At 52.5% G+C, this 17,803-nt stretch overlaps 1 protein-coding gene across 1 annotated transcript in view; it reads left to right on the top strand.

Annotated features, from left to right (window-relative positions):
• Nucleotides 1–370: 370 nt before the first annotated feature.
• Nucleotides 371–17,803, top strand: part of LOC116947027 (endothelin-converting enzyme 2-like) — a 93,099-nt gene continuing 75,666 nt past the window's right edge. The window contains exons 1-3 of the mRNA XM_032962393.2: nt 371–486; nt 13,311–13,370; nt 13,493–13,638. Coding sequence (XP_032818284.2) covers nt 13,552–13,638 — 87 coding nt within the window. The 5' untranslated portion in view covers nt 371–486; nt 13,311–13,370; nt 13,493–13,551. The remainder of the gene's footprint in view (nt 487–13,310; nt 13,371–13,492; nt 13,639–17,803) is intronic.

Raw genomic sequence — 17,803 nt, 5'->3', positions numbered from 1 at the left:
ACACACTCTCACACACACTATCACACACACACGCCCACACACACACACGCCCACACTCACTATCACACACACACAGTCTCACACACACTCACACACACTCACACACACAGTCTCACACACACAGTCTCACACACACACTCACACACACTCACACACACACAGTCTCACACACACAGTCTCACACACAGTCTCACACACACACTCACACACACAGTCTCACACACAGTCTCACACACACACTCACACACACACTCTCACACACACACACTATCACACACACACGCCCACACACACACACGCCCACACTCACTATCACACACACACACTCTCTCACACACACACACGCTCTCACACACGCACGCACTCCCACGTGGACACTCCACGCCGCTGTGGGCTGTCTGCAGGACTCTCGTCGTCGTCTCCACTGAGCCGCCAGCCACTCGCAAGGTGCGCGGTGTGGCGGACCCCGAGGAGGGACACCCACAGGTAACGACAGGCGAACGGTGCGTGCGAGTGTGCCTGTGTGTGTGTGTCCCTGTGTGTGTGTACCTGTGTGTGTACCTGTGTGTGTGTGTGTACGTGTGTGTGTGTACCTGTGTGTGTACGTGTGTGTGTGTGTACCTGTGTGTGTGTGTGTACGTGTGTGTGTGTACCTGTGTGTGTGTGTGAGAGTCTGTGTGTGTACCTGTGTGTGTGTATCTGTGTGTGTGTGTGAGAGTCTGTGTGTGTACCTGTGTGTGTGTATGTACCTGTGTGTGTGTGTGTGTACCTGTGTGTGTATGTACCTGTGTGTGTGTGTGTGTACCTGTGTGTGTGAGTCTGTGTGTGTACCTGTGGGTGTGTGTACCTGTGTGTGTGTGTACCTGTGTGTGTGTGTACCTGTGTGTGTGAGAGAGTCTGTGTGTGTACCTGTGTGTGTGATAGTCTGTGTATGTACCTGTGTGTGTGAGATAGACTGTGTATGTACCTGTGTGTCTGTGTGTACCTGTGTGTGTGAGAGAGTCTGTGTATGTACCTGTGTGTGATAGTCTGTGTATGTACCTGTGTGTGTGTGTGTGATAGTCTGTGTGTGTACCTGTGTGTGTGAGAGAGTCTGTGTGTGTACCTGTGTGTGTGTGTGATAGTCTGTGTACGTACCTGTGTGTGTGTGTGGGTCTGTGTATGTACCTGTGTGTGTGTGATAGTCTGTGTATGTACATGTGTGTGTGTGTGATAGTCTGTGTGTGTACCTGTGTGTGTGAGAGAGTCTATGTGTGTACCTGTGTGTGTGTGTGTGATAGTCTGTGTACGTACCTGTGTGTGTGTGTGGGTCTGTGTATGTACCTGTGTGTGTGTGATAGTCTGTGTATGTACCTGTGTGTGTGTGATAGTCTGTATGTACCTGTGTGTGTGAGATAGTCTGTGTATGTACCTGTGTGTGTGTGTGATAGTCTGTGTATGTACCTGTGTGTGTGTGAGAGGCTGTGTATGTACCTGTGTGTGTGTGATAGTCTGTGTATGTACCTGTGTGTGTGTGTGATAGTCTGTGTATGTACCTGTTGTGGGGAGCGGTAGTGTAGCGGTTAGCGCGCTGCGCTATGAACCTGGCGACCCGGGTTCGATTCCCGCTCACGGCCAACACCAGTGACGATTATCTGAACCGGTCCCGGGCCTCCTCTAGCTCGACTCAGCCTCAAATGAGTACCTGGTGCGGTGTGTAAACATTGCCACTGGGGAGACAAAGGCGGTCGGGCGTGGTGCTGGCCACCCACCCCCTCGTGTACCGTTCCGGCCTTCATAGGTGCTCGCTAACAGCACTTGCCCCTACAGTCTGTTAAGGCTATACGGGGGATCTTTATCTTTATGTACCTGTTGGGGAGCGGTAGTGTAGCGGTTAGCGCGCTGCGCTACGAACCCAGCGACCCGGGTTCGATTCCCGCTCACGGCCAACACCTGGGCCTCCCCTAGGTCGACTCAGCCTCAAATGAGTACCTGGTGCGGTGGATAAAAACATTGCCACTGGGGAGACAAAGGCGGTCGGGCGTGGTGCTGGCCACCCACCCCCTCGTGTATCGTTCCGGCCTTCATAGGTGCTCGCTAACAGCACTTGCCCCTACAGTCTGTTACAGGCTATACGGGGGATCTTTGTCTTTGTATGTACCTGTGTGTGTGATAGTCCGTGTATGTACCTGTGTGTGATAGTCTGTGTATGTACCTGTGTGTGTGAGATAGTCTGTGTATGTACATGTGTGTGTGTGTACCTGTGTGTGTGAGAGAGTCTGTGTGTGTACCTGTGTGTGTGTGATAGTCTGTGTACGTACCTGTGTGTGTGTGGGTCTGTGTATGTACCTGTGTGTGTGTGATAGTCTGTGTATGTACCTGTGTGTGTGAGAGAGTCTGTGTATGTACCTGTGTGTGTGAGATTGTCTGTGTATATACCTGTGTGTGTGAGATAGTCCGGCAAAACAACCCCCTACCTCCTCGCGGTGCCGGACGGACAACTCTGTCGTGGACAGTGCTGTGGGGGGAGGTCCAATTTCGATTGGCTCCTCCCCTCATGGCATCTGTGTCCACCACAGGGGCTAAACGGCGGGCTCTGGATGGGTGCGAGGGGCTGGTAACCCCTCCACCTTCAATTAATTACCACTAAACCGCGAATTAAGTATATAACTAATAAGCTTGTGCCGGAGGCTCCGGGGGGCCAGGTGTCTATGACGTCTCCTGGCCAAACCCCAATTGGCGGAGCCAAGAGATTTAATCTCTACCCTCGGGGCTCCTCCAGAAACAACGAAAAGCCACTTCTTTTGGCCACGTGGAATGTTCGAACGCTCACTGCGAAGGAGAGGCTGTCACTCCTCTGTCGGGAGCTGGACCAGTACCGCCTGGATCTCTGTGGCATTCAGGAGGTCCGGTGGACCGGTTCTGGCTCCTGCCACCATGAGGGGTGGATAGTCCTCTACTCGGGGCAGCAGACTGTCAAACAACAGGGAGTGGCTCTTCTTTTGAACAAAAGAATGAAAGGAGCGTGGGAGCGTGGCGATGAGGTGTGGGAAGCTGTAAGCCCCAGGCTACTTTGGGCTCGCCTTCCCATCAATCGGAGGCGAGGATTGGTGGTCGTGGTTACTTATGCCCCCACCGAAGACGAAAATCCGCGGAGAGATGCAGGCAAAGCCGATAAGTCAGATGCCTTCTATGACCTCCTGTCACAGGTGCTGGCTAAAGTGGCCCCTCGGGATAGAGTTATCTTGTTGGGTGACTTCAATGCCCGAATTGGTCATGATGGCATCGTCCCGCACTCCTCCTGATGTCGAGGGTAAATGGGCGAGGTTTAGGACTGTGACTCATGCAGCTGCAATGGCTGCTTTGGGTACGCGGTCCAGACCTCCCCAGAGACCCTGGCTGACAGAGGAGGTGTTCAGGATGGTTGAGAAAAAGTGACAGGCCCACTGTCATCGGCTACAGAATCCCACATCAGAGAATGAGGAGGCTTACCGCCTTCGCTCGGAGGTTCGGAGAGCCGTGAGGCACTGCAAGGATGGGTGGTGGTCGCGGGTTGCTGAGGAGATGGAGTCTGCCTCAATGGCCCACGATCACAAATCTCTATTTAACTCCATCAAAAAAGTAACCTGCAGCGCCACACCTATTACCATCATTAGGGAAAAAACGGTGATCCAATCTCCGACCCCCAGGAACAGGTTTGCAGATTTGCTGAGCATTTCTGTGAGGTCTTGGGGGAGGGAAAATCCCTCAGCCAGGAAAACATCGTGGCACAAAGTGAGGAAGACCCTGCTGAGGCTGCGGTGCCTCAAATATTGGAAGAAGTCACCGCCAGTGAGTGGCTGGCTGAAGTGCCATCTGTTGAGGAAGTACTGAAGGCGATCCGCAGTCTGAGACCAGGAAACGCAGCGGGCAGAGATGATCTCCCAAGCGAAATGCTGAGGGAGGGTGGAGTTTGTGCACAGACTGCCCTATATGACATCATAACAACAGTCTGGACCACTGGACGGGTTCCGCAGGGTTGGAAGGATGCCCTGGTGGTCCCCCTCTTTAAGAAGGGCGACCCCACAGACTGTAACAACTACAGGGGCATCTCACTCCTCAGTGTGCCGGGAAAGGTCCTGGCAAGGATTATTCAACATCGCCTTGCCAGGCACGCTGAGGAGAGGCTTGCGGAGCCCCAATGCGGTTTCAGGAAAGGGCGGTCCTGCCCAGATGCCATTTTTTCTGTCCGTCTGCTACAGCAGACGTGTAGGGAATTCCAGCAAGACCTACATCTCTGCTTTATTGACCTGGTCAAGGCCTATGATACCATCAGTAGGCCTGGGCTCTGGGTTGTTCTTCGTGCTTTTGGAGTACCTGACCCTCTGCTCACTATCATTAAGGACCTTCATGATGGTGAGCGGGCCCAGGTAAAACTACGTGGCCGGGAGTCCGAGCCATTCCCTGTACACCTTGGGGTGCGACAGGGATGTCCTCTGGCGCCCACATTATTTAACATCTAATTTGACCACGTAGTTCGTGAAGCCTTCAATAGCTGTACCGGGGGAATCTCCATATGGTACAGATATAATGGGAGGCTGATCGATGCCCGGGTGCGTTCAAGGGATGGCTCCCTATTGCTCAACCACTTTATGTATGCCGATGATTTGGTAACAGCTGTTCATTGAGAGGAGGAGTTGGAGACGCTGCTGCTGAACCTGGAGCTTGCAACTAAGAGCTGTGGCCTGACCATCAGCCCCACCAAAACTAAGCACCTGCCTGGGTATTTTGTACCATTGGACACTCCACCCCCACAACTCCTAATTGGTGATAGGGCAGTTGTGGAGAGTTTCCCATACCTTGGCAGTGTGCTCATGACTGGCTCCGGTTTGACAGCAGAGGTCTCACTCCGAATCAGTCGAGCGGCATTATCGTTTCATTGGTTGCGTAACGCTGTGTGAAAGCTACCTGGTCTGTTGCTCCGCACGAAGCTTCAGGTCTTCTCGGCCACAGTCATTCCCTCCCTTCTCTACGCTTGCGAAATGTGGACCCCCCCAATGGGACATCTTTGCCGGTTAGAAACATTTATGCTGGCCTACCTACGATCCATCCTGGGTTTAACCAGGCTGGATTGTGTGAGAAGCTCACAAATTCAAGAAAGATTTGGACAAAGTCCCATCGGTCAGCTCCTCCGCAGGCAAAGCTGCGTTGGCTGGGTCATGTAGCCCGCATGCCCAGCCACCGCATGCCTAAACAGCTTTTGTTCGGCCGGATCGAGGGGGCTAAACGGGCGCGGCACGGGCTAGAGAAGAGATGGAGTGATGTGGTACATGAGGACGTGGAGCTGAGTGGACTTGCCGATGACTGGTACCGGCGGTGTCAAGATCGGCCTCTGTGGAGGAGGCTCGTGAAGGACGCTACTGGGCAGTTGGAGGCAGTCGCCCTCCAACAACAACGGAGGGCGGAGGAGCGACGCTCACAACAACGAGCGGAGCGCCGGGTGGCTAAAGCACAGAAAGTTGTCAGTATCAGCCAGTCGTCTCAGGCAGGCGACCCGTGGCACCTGTGTCTGCCCCGTGGCCTCGTGCCAGTAGGCGTTCGACATTTGACGTGACCTCACCGTGCACGTAGCCTGGCACAAGCGTCGTGGTGACGTCATCGCAACTTAGTGGCGAATGGCGGTTGTTATGTGTGTGTATGTGAGTGTGTGTGAATATGAGTGTGCGTATGTGTGTGTGTAAATGTGAGTGTGTGTAAATGTGAGTATGTGTGTGTGTGTAAATGTGAGTGTGTGGGGAGCGATAGTGTAGTGGTTAGCGCGCTGCGCTATGAACCTAGCGACCCGGTTAGATTCTCGCTCACGCCCAACACCAGTAACGATTATCTGAACCGTTCCCGGGCCTCCCCTAGGTCGACTCAGCCTCAAATGAGTACCCGCTGCGGTGTGTAAACATTGCCACTAGGGAGACAAAGGCGGTCGGGCGTGGTGCTGACCACCCACCCCCTCGTGTACCGTTCCGGCCTTCATAGGTGCTCACTAACAGCACTTGCCCCTACAGTATGTTAAGGCTATATGGGGGATCTTTGTCTTTTGTGTAAATGTGAGTGTGTGTGTAAATGTGAGTGTGTGTGTGTAAATGTGAGTGTGTGTGTGTAAATGTGTGTGTTTGCTTGAGTCAAAGTGGTCAGACGCGTCTGTCTGGTCCCGAGGGAGCTGTTAGCTCAGCCTGGGGATCTCACTGGCAAGCGTTCAGCTGTATGTGTATGGCAAGTGTTCAGCTGTATGTGTATGGCAAGCGTTCAGCTGTATGTGTATGGCAAGTGTTCAGCTGTATGTGTATGGCAAGCGTTCAGCTGTATGTGTATGGCAAGCGTTCAGCTGTATGTGTATGGCAAACGTTCAGCTGTATGTGTATGGCAAGTGTTCAGCTGTATGTGTATGTCAAGCGTTCAGCTGTATGTGTATGGCAAGTGTTCACCTGTATGTGTATGGCAAGTGTTCAGCTGTATGTGTATGTCAAGCGTTCAGCTGTATGTGTATGGCAAGCGTTCAGCTGTATGTATATGGCAAGTGTTCAGCTGTATGTGTATGGCAACTGTTCAGCTGTATGTGTATGGCAAGTGTTCAGCTGTATGTGTATGGCAAGCGTTCAGCTGTATGTGTATGGCAAGCGTTCAGCTGTATGTGTATGGCAAGCGTTCGGCTGTATGTGTATGGCAAGCGGTCAGCTGTATGTGTATGGCAAGCGTTCAGCTGTATGTGTATGGCAAGTGTTCAGCTGTATGTGTATGGCAAGTGTTCAGCTGTATCTGTATAGCAAGCGTTCAGCTGTATGTGTATGGCAAGCGTTCAGCTGTATGTGTATGGCAAGTGTTCAGCTGTATGTGTATGGCAAGCGTTCAGCTGTATATGTATGGCAAACGTTCAGCTGTATGTGTATGGCAAGTGTTCAGCTGTATGTGTATGGCAAGTGTTCAGCTGTATGTGTATGGCAAGTGTTTCGTACCCGGCTCTGTGACTTTTGCCAGGCACTCTGTTGGGCAGGTAAAGCTGTGTGTCAGTGTGTGTGCTTTTACGTTATCTTATCCCTTTAATTCTTGTGAAATGTTTCTCAAATGTTCACATAGAGCCTATACACTACGGGTCCTATGAGTAATAACGCGAGAATGTGCACTCACTCGTCTTTGCATACACACTGCAAGTATTGTCTATGTACGTGTACTAAGTGTCTGTACTGTGTGTCTCATAAGTGGCACGTATGTATGTGTGTATGTTCTGTGTGTGAATGCAGTCAGCTATTGCTCTAGGGTTTGGTGTTACATGTTGTTTATGTAGTTTATTGTTAAAAATTCGGTCACAGTCCCTATGATCACTGTTACATTGCATTTATGGCTTTATTTTGTTGATTTCGAAAACGTTTTTTGGTTTGGCCATGTTTTTGTTTATTGTAGTACGGAGTTAGACTGATGGCCTTAATCTTAGTTGTCTTGTGGTGGTTGTTGTTTGACTTGCATCCCACTGGGATTTTTGCACACAGCGTTGGTGTACGGTGCTATTTCAGGAATATTTTGATATTTTTTTCCTGGGCTTTCTGTTTGCACAGTCACATAATCACTTTAAGATGTTTTCTTGTTCATGTTTTTGTTTTTTGTTTGTTGCGGTTGCACCCGATTCAAGAGCCGAATGGCTCACAGGGCTATACCAAATAAATGGAACTAGATGGAACTAAATTGAACTATGTTGTGTGTTTGTTGTGTGTGTTGTGTATGTGTGTGTATGTATGTATGTCTGTATGTGTGTGTATGTATGTCTGTATGTATGTGTCATCTCAGTCAGTCGACCCGTGGCACCTGGGTCTGCCCCGTGACCTCCTGCCAGCGGGCGTTCGACACTTCACGTGGCCTCAGGGTGCACATAGCCTGGCACAAGCGTCGTGGTGACGTCACCGCCACTTAGTGGCGAATGGCGGTTGTTGTTGTTGTTGTTGTGTGTATGTATGTGTGTATGTGTGTGTGTTTACACACCGCACCAGGTACTCATTTGAGGCTGTGTAGTGGGGAGCGATAATGTAGTGGTAAGCGCGCTGCGCTATGAACCTGGCAACCCGGGTTCGATTCCTGCTCACGGCCAACACCAGTGACGATTATCTGAACCGGTCCCGGGCCTCCCCTAGGTCGACTCAGCCTCAAATTAGTACCTGGTGCAGTGTGTAAACATTGCCACTAGGGAGACAAAGGCGGTCGGGCGTGGTGCTGGCCACCCACCCCCTCGTGTACGGTTCCGGCCTTCATAGGTGCTCGCTAACAACACTTGCCCCTACAGTCTGTTAAGGTTATATGGGGGATCTTTGTATGTGTGTGTGTATATTTGGTAAAACATTTTTTTAAGGTGGAGGGGTTACCAGCCCCTCGCACCCGTCCAGAGCCCCCGTTTAGCCACTGTGGTGGCAACAGACGCCATGAGGGGAGGGGCCAATCGGAATTGGCCCTCTCCCCACAGCAGTGTCCACGACAGAGTTGCCCGTCCGGCACTGCGAGGAGGTAGGGGGTTGTTTTGCCGGGATAGAGTCATCTTGTTGGGTAACTTCAATGCCCGAGTTGGTCATGATGCTGGCACCTGGTCTGGAGTGATTGGAGGGCATGGGCCAGATCAGCTCAATAACAACGGTAGGAGGCTGCTAGATTTTTGTGCAGCCCATGGGCTTGTAATTACCAACACGCTGTTCCGGCATCGGCGCATCCATACAACATCATGGATGCATGCCGGGTCCAAGCAAGAACATCTGCTGGACTACATAGTGACGGACCAGCGGATGCGAGCCCATGTCCTTGACACCAGGACCTACCGTGGAGCTGATCTGCCCTCTGACCATCGACTAGTCATCTGTAAGATGCCCCTGCCATTCTTCTACTCCGGTGGTGGGTGTACACCCATGACCCCATTCCAAACTAAAGTGGCCTGGTCTCAGTTATCTGATGAAATTTGCATGCGAGAATTTCATTATCGCGTGTGGCTGGGGTTGCCATCGTCCCCCACTCCTCCTGATGTCGAGGGTAAATGGGCGAGGTTTAGGACTGTGACTCATGTAGCTGCAATGGGTGCTTTGGGTACGCGGTCCAGACCTCCCCAGAGACCCTGGCTGATAGAGGAGGTGTTCAGGCTGGCAGAGAAAAAGCGACAGGCCCACTGTCATCGGCTACAGAATCCCACGCCAGAGAATGAGGAGGCTTACCGCAGCCTTTGCTCGGAGGTTCGGAGAGCCGTGAGGCACTGCAAGGATGGGTGGTGGTCGCGGGTTGCTGAGGAGATGGAGTCTGCCTCAGTGGCCCGCGATCACAAATCTATATTTAACTCCATCAAAAAAGTGACCTGCAGCACCACACCTATTACCATCATTAGGGGAAAAAACGGTGATCCAATCTCCGACCCCCAGGAACAGGTTTGCAGATTTGTTGAGCATTTCTGTGAGGTCCTGGGGGAAGGGAAATCCCTCAGCCAGGAAAACATCGTGGCACAAAGTGGGGATAACCCTGCTGAGGCTGCAGTGCCTCAAATATTGGAAGTCACCCCTTGTGAGTGGCTGGCTGAGGTGCCATCTGTTGAGGAAGTACTGAAGGCGATCCGGAGTCTGAGACCTGGAAAGGCACCGGGTAGAGATGATCTCCCAAGCGAAATGCTAAGGGAAGGTGGCGTTTGTGCACAGACTGCCCTATATGACATCATAACAACAGTCTGAACCACTGGACGGGTTCCGCAGGATTGGAAGGATGCCCTGGTGGTCCCCCTCTTTAAGAAGGGGGAAAGGTCCTGGCAAGGATTATTCAATATCGCCTTGCCAGGCACGCTGAGGAGAGGCTTGCGGAGCCCCAATGCGGTTTCAGGAAAGGGCGGTCCTGCCCAGATGCCATTTATTCTGTCCGTCTGCTACAGCAGAGGTGTAGGGAATTCCAGCAAGACCTACATCTCTGCTTTATTGACCTGGTCAAGGCCTACGATACCATCAGTAGGCCTGGGCTCTCGGTTGTTCTTAGTGCTTTTGGAGTACCTGACCCTCTGCTCACGATCATTAAGGACCTTCATGATGGTGAGCAGGCCCTGTCACACCTTGGGGTGCGACAGGGATGTCCTCTGGCTCCCACATTATTTAACATCTATTTTGACCACGCAGTTCGTGAAGCCTTCAATAGCTGTACCGGGGGAATCTCCATTTGGTACAGATATAATGGGAGGCTGATCGGCGCCCGGGTGCGGTCAAAGGATGGCTCCCTATTGCTCAACCACGTTATGTATGCCGATGATTTAGTAATAGCTGCTCATTCAGAGGAGGAGTTGGAGACGCTGCTTCTGAGACTGGATCGTGCCACTAAGAGATGGGGCCTTACCATCAGCCCCACCAAAACTAAGCACCTGCCTGGGTATTTTGTACCATCGGACACTCCACCCCCACAACTCCCAATCGGTGATGGGGCAGTTGTGGAGAGAGTGGAGAGTTTCTCATACCTGGGCAGTGTGCTTATGATCGGCTCCAGTTTAACAGCAGAGGTCTCACTCCGAATCAGTTGAGCGGCAATATCTTTTCATCGGTTGCGTAACGCTGTGTGGAAGCTACTTGGTCTGTCGCTCCACACTAAGCTTCAGGTCTTCTCGGCCACGGTCATTCCCTCCCTTCTCTACGCTTGCGAAACGTGGACCCCCCTAATGGAACATCTTCGCCGATTAGAAACATTTAGGCTAGCCTGCCTACGATCCATCCTGGGTTTAACCAGGCTGGATTGTGTGAGGAGCTCACAAATCTTTGAAAGATCTGGGCAAGGTCCCATCGGTGAGCTCCTCCGGCGGGCAAGGCTGCGTTGGCTGGGTCATGTAGCCCGCATGCCCAGCCACCACATGCCGAAACAGCTTTTGTTCGGCCGGATCGAGGGGGCTAAACGGGCGCGGCACGGGCTAGAGAAGAGATGGAGTGATGTGGTACATGAGGACGTGGAGCTGAGTGGACTTGCCGATGACTGGTACCAGCGGTGTCAAGATCGGCCTCTGTGGAGGAGGCTCGTGAAGGATGCTACTGGGCAGTTGGAGGCAGTCGCCCTCCAACAACAACGGAGGGCGGAGGAGCGACGCTCACAACAACGAGCGGAGCGCCGGGTGGCTAAAGCACAGCAGGTTGGCACAGTAGGAGGCACAGGTGGTGCATCAGTCAATCATCTCAGTCAGTCGACCCGTGGCACTTGGGTCTGCCCCGTGACCTCCTGCCAGCAGGCGTTCTGAGGGGGCTACCGTCCCCCGCCATCACCGAATTGTCGGGGCCGTTGGCTCCCGACTCCCCCGCTACATTTGTCCCACTACCCCCTGGCTGCTCTGTCGGGTCCGGGCTACTGGCCCCCACTTCCTTGCCCCCCTGTGCCCTTGACTGTGTTACTGATTTCGTAGGCATGGCTCAATTAGCAGGGCGGTGCGCTTGATGCTTGCGGCGCGCTACGCTGTTCAGTGGCGGCGTGTCGCAGGGAGCGCGCACGCAAGTAAAAACCCCGTCCCGCACGTAAACAAACAGGTGCGGCGCGCCGACGCGCGTTTCCCTCACACCCACGCTCTACGCGCTCCGGCAATAACCAACACGCCACCACCTCCTGCCCAGCCCCGTACACCAATCGCACGCGAGGGGGTTGCGGTCGAGGGGTGGGAGGGCAGGGCGTTTGCCGTGCGCGCGCTGCGGATTGGGGGGAGTCGCTCCGCTCCGATTTAAAGGGCCGTTTAAACAGCCGCGCGAATACGCGCACGTCAGGCGCTTAGCTCGCTACCTGGCTATAGGCAATCGCGCAGACATGCAACCGCAACACAGTCGCACAGTCGCACAGGCACGCGAGCGCTAAGCGCTACACTCCCGTATTCGCCGCAAACAGCCGCACGGGTACGCGAGCGCTAAGCACCACCGTAAACAACCGCGTAGGCACGCGCACGCTAAGCACTGCCGTAAACGGTCGTACGGGTACGCGAGCGCTAATTAATTATTCACCGTGCGGGACTCGCCACTACGTACGGTGCGAAAGAAGTCAAACATGCATGTTCTGCCTCCTCTGCAGAGGCATGGCTCCTCTTGTGTGCATCTCTAACTCGGTAAGAGACAAACGGATGTGGCTACCGTAAACTCCATATTACATACCGTACGACTGTACAATACCCGTACGTCCTGGGTATGGGGGCCTTCAGTGCCGGATTGTTCAAGGAGCAAAAGTAGCTCCGCGCTAAACACTTTCAAGCGATCAACTCCGGTTCAGTGAGTCTGCACTTGCTCTATTACTATAGTACTATACCGCCTTCAACTTGAACGACCGGGTGTTTAAGGTTAGCGATTTGTCGTATTATCTGGCTGTATAGCAAATGAAAAAATACAATTTACTTTACTATGCAAGTTAACAATGTATGTGTGTTTATTTTTTAAAAAATTTAGGGCCCCTTTATAATATCAAGCTACAGGCCCCGCACTCGCTTCATCCGGCACTGGGGGCCTTGCATGGTTTGCCTTGACGGTAGTGTCGTAACTCCTCTGGGAGGCGAATTACTCGGTCAACTGATCAAGGCGCCCCTATCTTCGTGAGTGTTTTGGGGTGTTCATCGCTGTTGGCGAACTTAAGCCAATGCCGGAAACTCCACATTGCCATGGTGGGGACAAGTTTCCACATTGGGTGCCTTGTGTTAACGTCAAACAAAGTGGTGCTATTTTTACCCACCGCAGCTGGCATTGTGAGTTGTGCACAAAGTAGTCCTGTATTTATTTTTTAATCAAGCTGGCAGGGATGGATGATTGGCCGAGATGTCACCTGACCAAGACTCGAACCCTCAACCTGAGGATTAGAGGCCGGGTGCTATAACCACAGTGCCACATGGCCTGGCTTCACATGCAATTCTGCGCATACCTCGGTGACCAAATCGCCTGGAGCCATAACAATAATAATGACGCACCCGGCGGACTCAGAAAGCTAAGCGGGGCTGGAGCCTGGAGAGTGCTTGCATGAGAAATTGCCACGGATGAAACGGTGGGGCTACACGGGGCAGTGCATCTGCCACCTGAGGACAACGCAGCAAAATCCATTGCACTATACTATGCTCCCACGTCTATGCTCCCCGCCTGCACGGACCCCAACTGACCAGTCCAGGGCAGTGAAGTACGGCCATTGGCCCGGCGCAATCCAACTCCGGTACGATGAGCGCCTCGTCCAGCAGCGGACCGAAAAGAGGGCTTCTCTGTGCGCGTGTGTGCATGGCGCAACAGAGAGGCACCCGCCAATGTCTTTCCGACCGACGGACTTTACTCGCTGACGGTGTCGTGTTCTGTGGGCCCTCTCTTCTCTCTCAGGCTCGCATCGGCCGTGCGCGGACGACGCCACCGCTGCGTGTGGAGCACCTCGGTCGGCGGGTATCCACCCACACCCACCCACACCTACCCACACCCACCCACACCCACCCACACCCACCCACACCCACCCCACCCACACCCACCCACACCCACCCCACCCTCTGCCCACGCAACCGCGGCAGGGGTAAGGGGCGGGCGAGGGACGGCGCGGTGAAGGTCCGGTCGCGGGGAACTTGGCGGCATGAAGTCCCTGGGACGGCTGCTCTCGCGACGCCTCTCCACGCGCGACGATGAGGAGGAGCTGTCGGAGCTCACGGTCAACGGCAGGGTAGGTTCTCTCTCCGCCGCCTCTTCAAAACGACTGCAACTTTCAACTATTTTAATTTTACACCGACAGTATGGAACGTGGCCATTGTAGACTGTTGGGTCAAGTGGCATGTTGTAAAGTCCCCATGAGGCCGGCACAGCATCTGACGAGGGGGTGTTGTGTACAGCACCACACCCCGTACAATGTCTCTTCAACGCTCATGTTCACATTCCATGATGGATACGCAATTAAGGCTGAGTGGACCTAGAGGAGGCCCACGACAGGTGTAGGTTTCCGCTTGTTCCTGGTTATTGAGCAAGGCTGGGAATCTAAACTTAAACTAAACTATTTTTTTTATTTTGCCAGGTAAAGTCTGCTGAGATATAGAGCTCTTTTTGCAGAAGCGACCTGGCCATCAGGAATGATAGCTCAACGAAGCGGCTTATCATTGTGTGGAAATGTATAGCAGCCAAATACTCTAAACGCCTGATGTTGATTCTAAATGCAGAGGGAAAAACTGGAGGACCCGGAGAAAAATCAAAATGACCACGGGGAGAGAGAGACACGCAAACTCAAAATATACAGCAGCAGGCATCAGGGTCGGGATTGAACCCACGACCTCCTGTATACCTCGCGAGGCAGTTAACATCTCCTAGCCATCGCTGTTCCTTCCCCTGTTCGTCCTCGCTGCTGGGTAGACACAGCCCTCAGCTGGTGTTCTCACTCGTCACGGGAGAGCCAGCTTGTGTCGACTTGTCCACTCGAGTCCACTGCTCCTTGAAAACGACCCGGTAAACATGCCACAACGTTGGGCCAACGTTAGCATGCGGGTGCAACCGTTGGACTAACAACGTGGGCCCAAAAACGTTGGCCCCAGCGTTCCATGTTTACTGGGTAGGTATTAATGTCCTGGCCATGATTCGGGCATTAATTTGTATTATCTCTTAAGAACATGTGCGTGTACGAATTGGTTTTTGATTCACATTAATTTATTATTATAATTCCATAAATGTACAATAATAAGTTTGCAAAGCTGCGCGGCGTTCCGACTTTCCGCGCGTTGCTCAGATCGATGTCCGACGTTCCGCCTATTCGGGAGCTGAACATTCGTTACGCTCCGTAGCCTTTCACCAAAGATGCCGACGCGACCATTTCGGCTTCGTGATAATCGTAACGTTTCAAACGCGACCGTGATTCCTAACAAAATCCCACGCGCAGTCGGCCAGGGTGATCACATTCGTTGCCGTTGGTGTCGTCATCGGCCATGATCTACCCACTGCAGGACGAGGCTTCCCCAGGCCGATCCACCTTGAGCCGATCTCGTCCCTAGGGTACAGGGCGAATCTGGGGGCGACCGCGCTTTGAGGCCCCCCCCGCCCGCCCGCCCTCGGACGTCACGGCGTCCACGTCAGATGCGATTCTTCCCGTTGAGTTTGAAGGCGTCGAGGGGGCACACGCGGCGGGGTTTGCCCCTGGCAGTTCTAAAGAAATGCGTTTTCAATCTAGATTGAAAAGTTCCATAGCTCCAGTGGCTTCCTAATTGGAGCTATGTACTTTAAGATCTGGATTGAAAACTCATTTCTTTGGAACTGCTTTTTTTGTATGCAGCGCTGGCAACGTGAATTCAGTGGGGGAGGTTGAAGCGAACAATTGTTAACGTGTTTGATTTAATGAATCATGGATCTGGAATTCAGTGACGTGTCCGTAAAACTTTGTTTAACGTATTAAACTGAAAATGAGGCCGCTTAATGAGCAAGACTCCATCACCGCGCTCTGGAATGTTTACTCACTCGGCCGTTTCGTTCCCTTTTCAACCTCGTCACAGCATCTCGCCCCGTGACCTCCGGGGGAAGCAAAAACAAACAAAAAAACGCGGCACCCTCCAAAAAACAATTCCCTGAAATATGCGTTTTAAACACGCGCGGTGTCTTTTTAGCACAACGGCGGCGAGCGGCGGTCCAAATGGCAAGATGACGCAAAGCGCTTGGGAGAGTCTCTGTGACCCACGCTTGCGCGTGCCGATTTTTCGCGCTCTGACGGTGTTCGCTCATCCCCGGGGCGTCTCGAGTCTCAAGCGCCTCGGTTGGAGAGCGCAGAAGTTAGCCACGTTTAGCGATCAGTGCAGTCGACCGATTTTAAAGTGCGGAATGTTGTTTTGTTCTTTTCCCGCCATTGTGCAACGCGGCTGTGTCATACGAAGACTCCTCGGATCGCTCTCGTGCCAACTGTCCGGAGGAATTCTAACGTCGTGTTCTTGCAGCGGCTGACGTGCGTGTTAGTCCCCAGCAGACGTGGCCTTGTAAGCAGGTCATCGCTACGTACTCGGGACAGTCCGGACATGTTCCAACACCGTTTGAGCGACGCCCACGCTCAGGAAGCTTGACCAATTCCCACGTGAATATCTTTTGCTCTGTGGGAGGAAACTGGAGTTCCCGGAGAATACACACGCTTGCGAAGAGAAAACTCCCAAACCCGGCACAGAAAGGTTTGAAACCTGCTCGCTGTACCGCATGCCACCTGCGTGCGATCCACCAACCCTGCCTGCGAGTCGCTGGAGTAGCAGGCATGCGTAACGCACGGGCATGCCCACGCCGTCCGGCCTGCACGTACGCACGCGCGATCGTGCCCTGCTCTCCCTCCCCCCACTCCCTCCCTCTCTCTCTCTCGCGGCGTTCCGCGTTTTCGTTTGCAGCACTTTTCACGTCTCCCAGCTAAGCGTGCGAGTCGCGTGGCTGTTGTTGATGCCACGCTTACTCCGCCGTTGCCGTGCGGTGCGAAGCGAGAGCCCCGCCTGGTGAGAAGTCAGCGGTTGACTGTCCTGTGGACGCAGCCCATGAGTGTCCGGACTTCCCAGACATTTTTTACGTGACTTTGATGCGACGAAACGGTACGTCGATTCTAAATGTGGACGGAAAAAACTGGAGGACCTGGAGAAAAATCCATGCGACCACGGGGAGAACATGCAAACTCCAAAAATACAGCAGGTCTCAGGGTTGGGATTGAACCCACGACCTCTTGTAAAGCAAGCGAGGTAGTTAACGTCTCACCACTGCTCTTCCTTCCCCTGCTTCTACTGATGTAGATGCAGAGCAGCAACTACAATTTCACATCCAGCAGGTAACCGCGTCAGGAGAAGCGCGAAGTGCACCGCTGTGATGATGTCTCCTTCACTATTTGTGAATCGGGACATTGCGTCGTTATACGTTGTACGTGGTCTGTTCTGGATGACCACAGTGGCACTACTGCCGCCGGAGAGTTTTTAATTTACCATTTGTGCATCGGGTGTCCGCATCTGTCATGGTTTATGCAGTGGTTGCGATTTAGGGTGGACCGTGAGCAGCTTCATGGAAGATCAAACTCCAGGGATCTTCTGCGTTGGCTCTTGTGACTGATAGACTCCCTCCCACCACCACCACCGCCACATTTTGGCAACAAAAACAATCGTGGCACTTTTTCATTAGTCATCAAGGTCGACGTAAATGCTGATTAAGCCGATGACGCAACCTTTAAGTGTACAGCTCGAGCGGGTTTGACACTCTTGACATCTTGAATACCTTTGATTTAAAGCTTTCGTGACTGCAGTAATTCATATTCTTAGTTTTTTCGGTAAAGTCACGTTGAAGAGAAACAACAAAATAACAAAATATATATAAAACAATAAAAAATTCTCACGACGTTTCGACCATAACTCAAACGGTCATCATCAGGTGTGTTGGTTTGCATAAATTTATTTTTAAACGGCACATTTATTTATAATAAAAAAAACGTTGGCGTCACGCGCAGCCATTGGCAGTTTGCCCAGGACTAGTCTATCTATTTTTTGAAAAGTTGAGGGGGGAGACGAAATTTTTTATAATGTATGCTGTCTGAAAGCCACTGTAAGCGTGAACAATCAATCAAGAACTGAAATGATTTATCAAATCTTTCCAATGATTGCTAAGATAGAATCCATCTTCTCGGTTGAAATTGTCTCTGTGCTTGTATATGTGGATAGCCTCATGAACGAATCTCTCATGGAAGCCAGATGGCTTACAAAGAACCTCCGTCTTGGAAAAGTCAATGGCATGTGAGCCTACTGAATTAGAACAATGATCTGCTACGGCCGAGGTGTTGGTCCTACCGTGTTTAAGGTCTGCTTTATGTTCACGAATGCGGTCCGATACATGGCGTTTGGTTTCTCCAATGT

The sequence above is a fragment of the Petromyzon marinus genome, chromosome 28, assembly GCF_048934315.1.
Source record: "Petromyzon marinus isolate PM22_M1 ecotype Great Lakes invasive population chromosome 28, UKy_Petmar_22M1.pri1.0, whole genome shotgun sequence".
In the NCBI taxonomy this organism is placed as follows: Eukaryota; Metazoa; Chordata; class Hyperoartia; order Petromyzontiformes; family Petromyzontidae; genus Petromyzon; species Petromyzon marinus.
The sequence above is the reverse complement of the archived record's forward strand: the minus strand, read 5'-3'. Positions and strand labels throughout refer to the sequence as shown.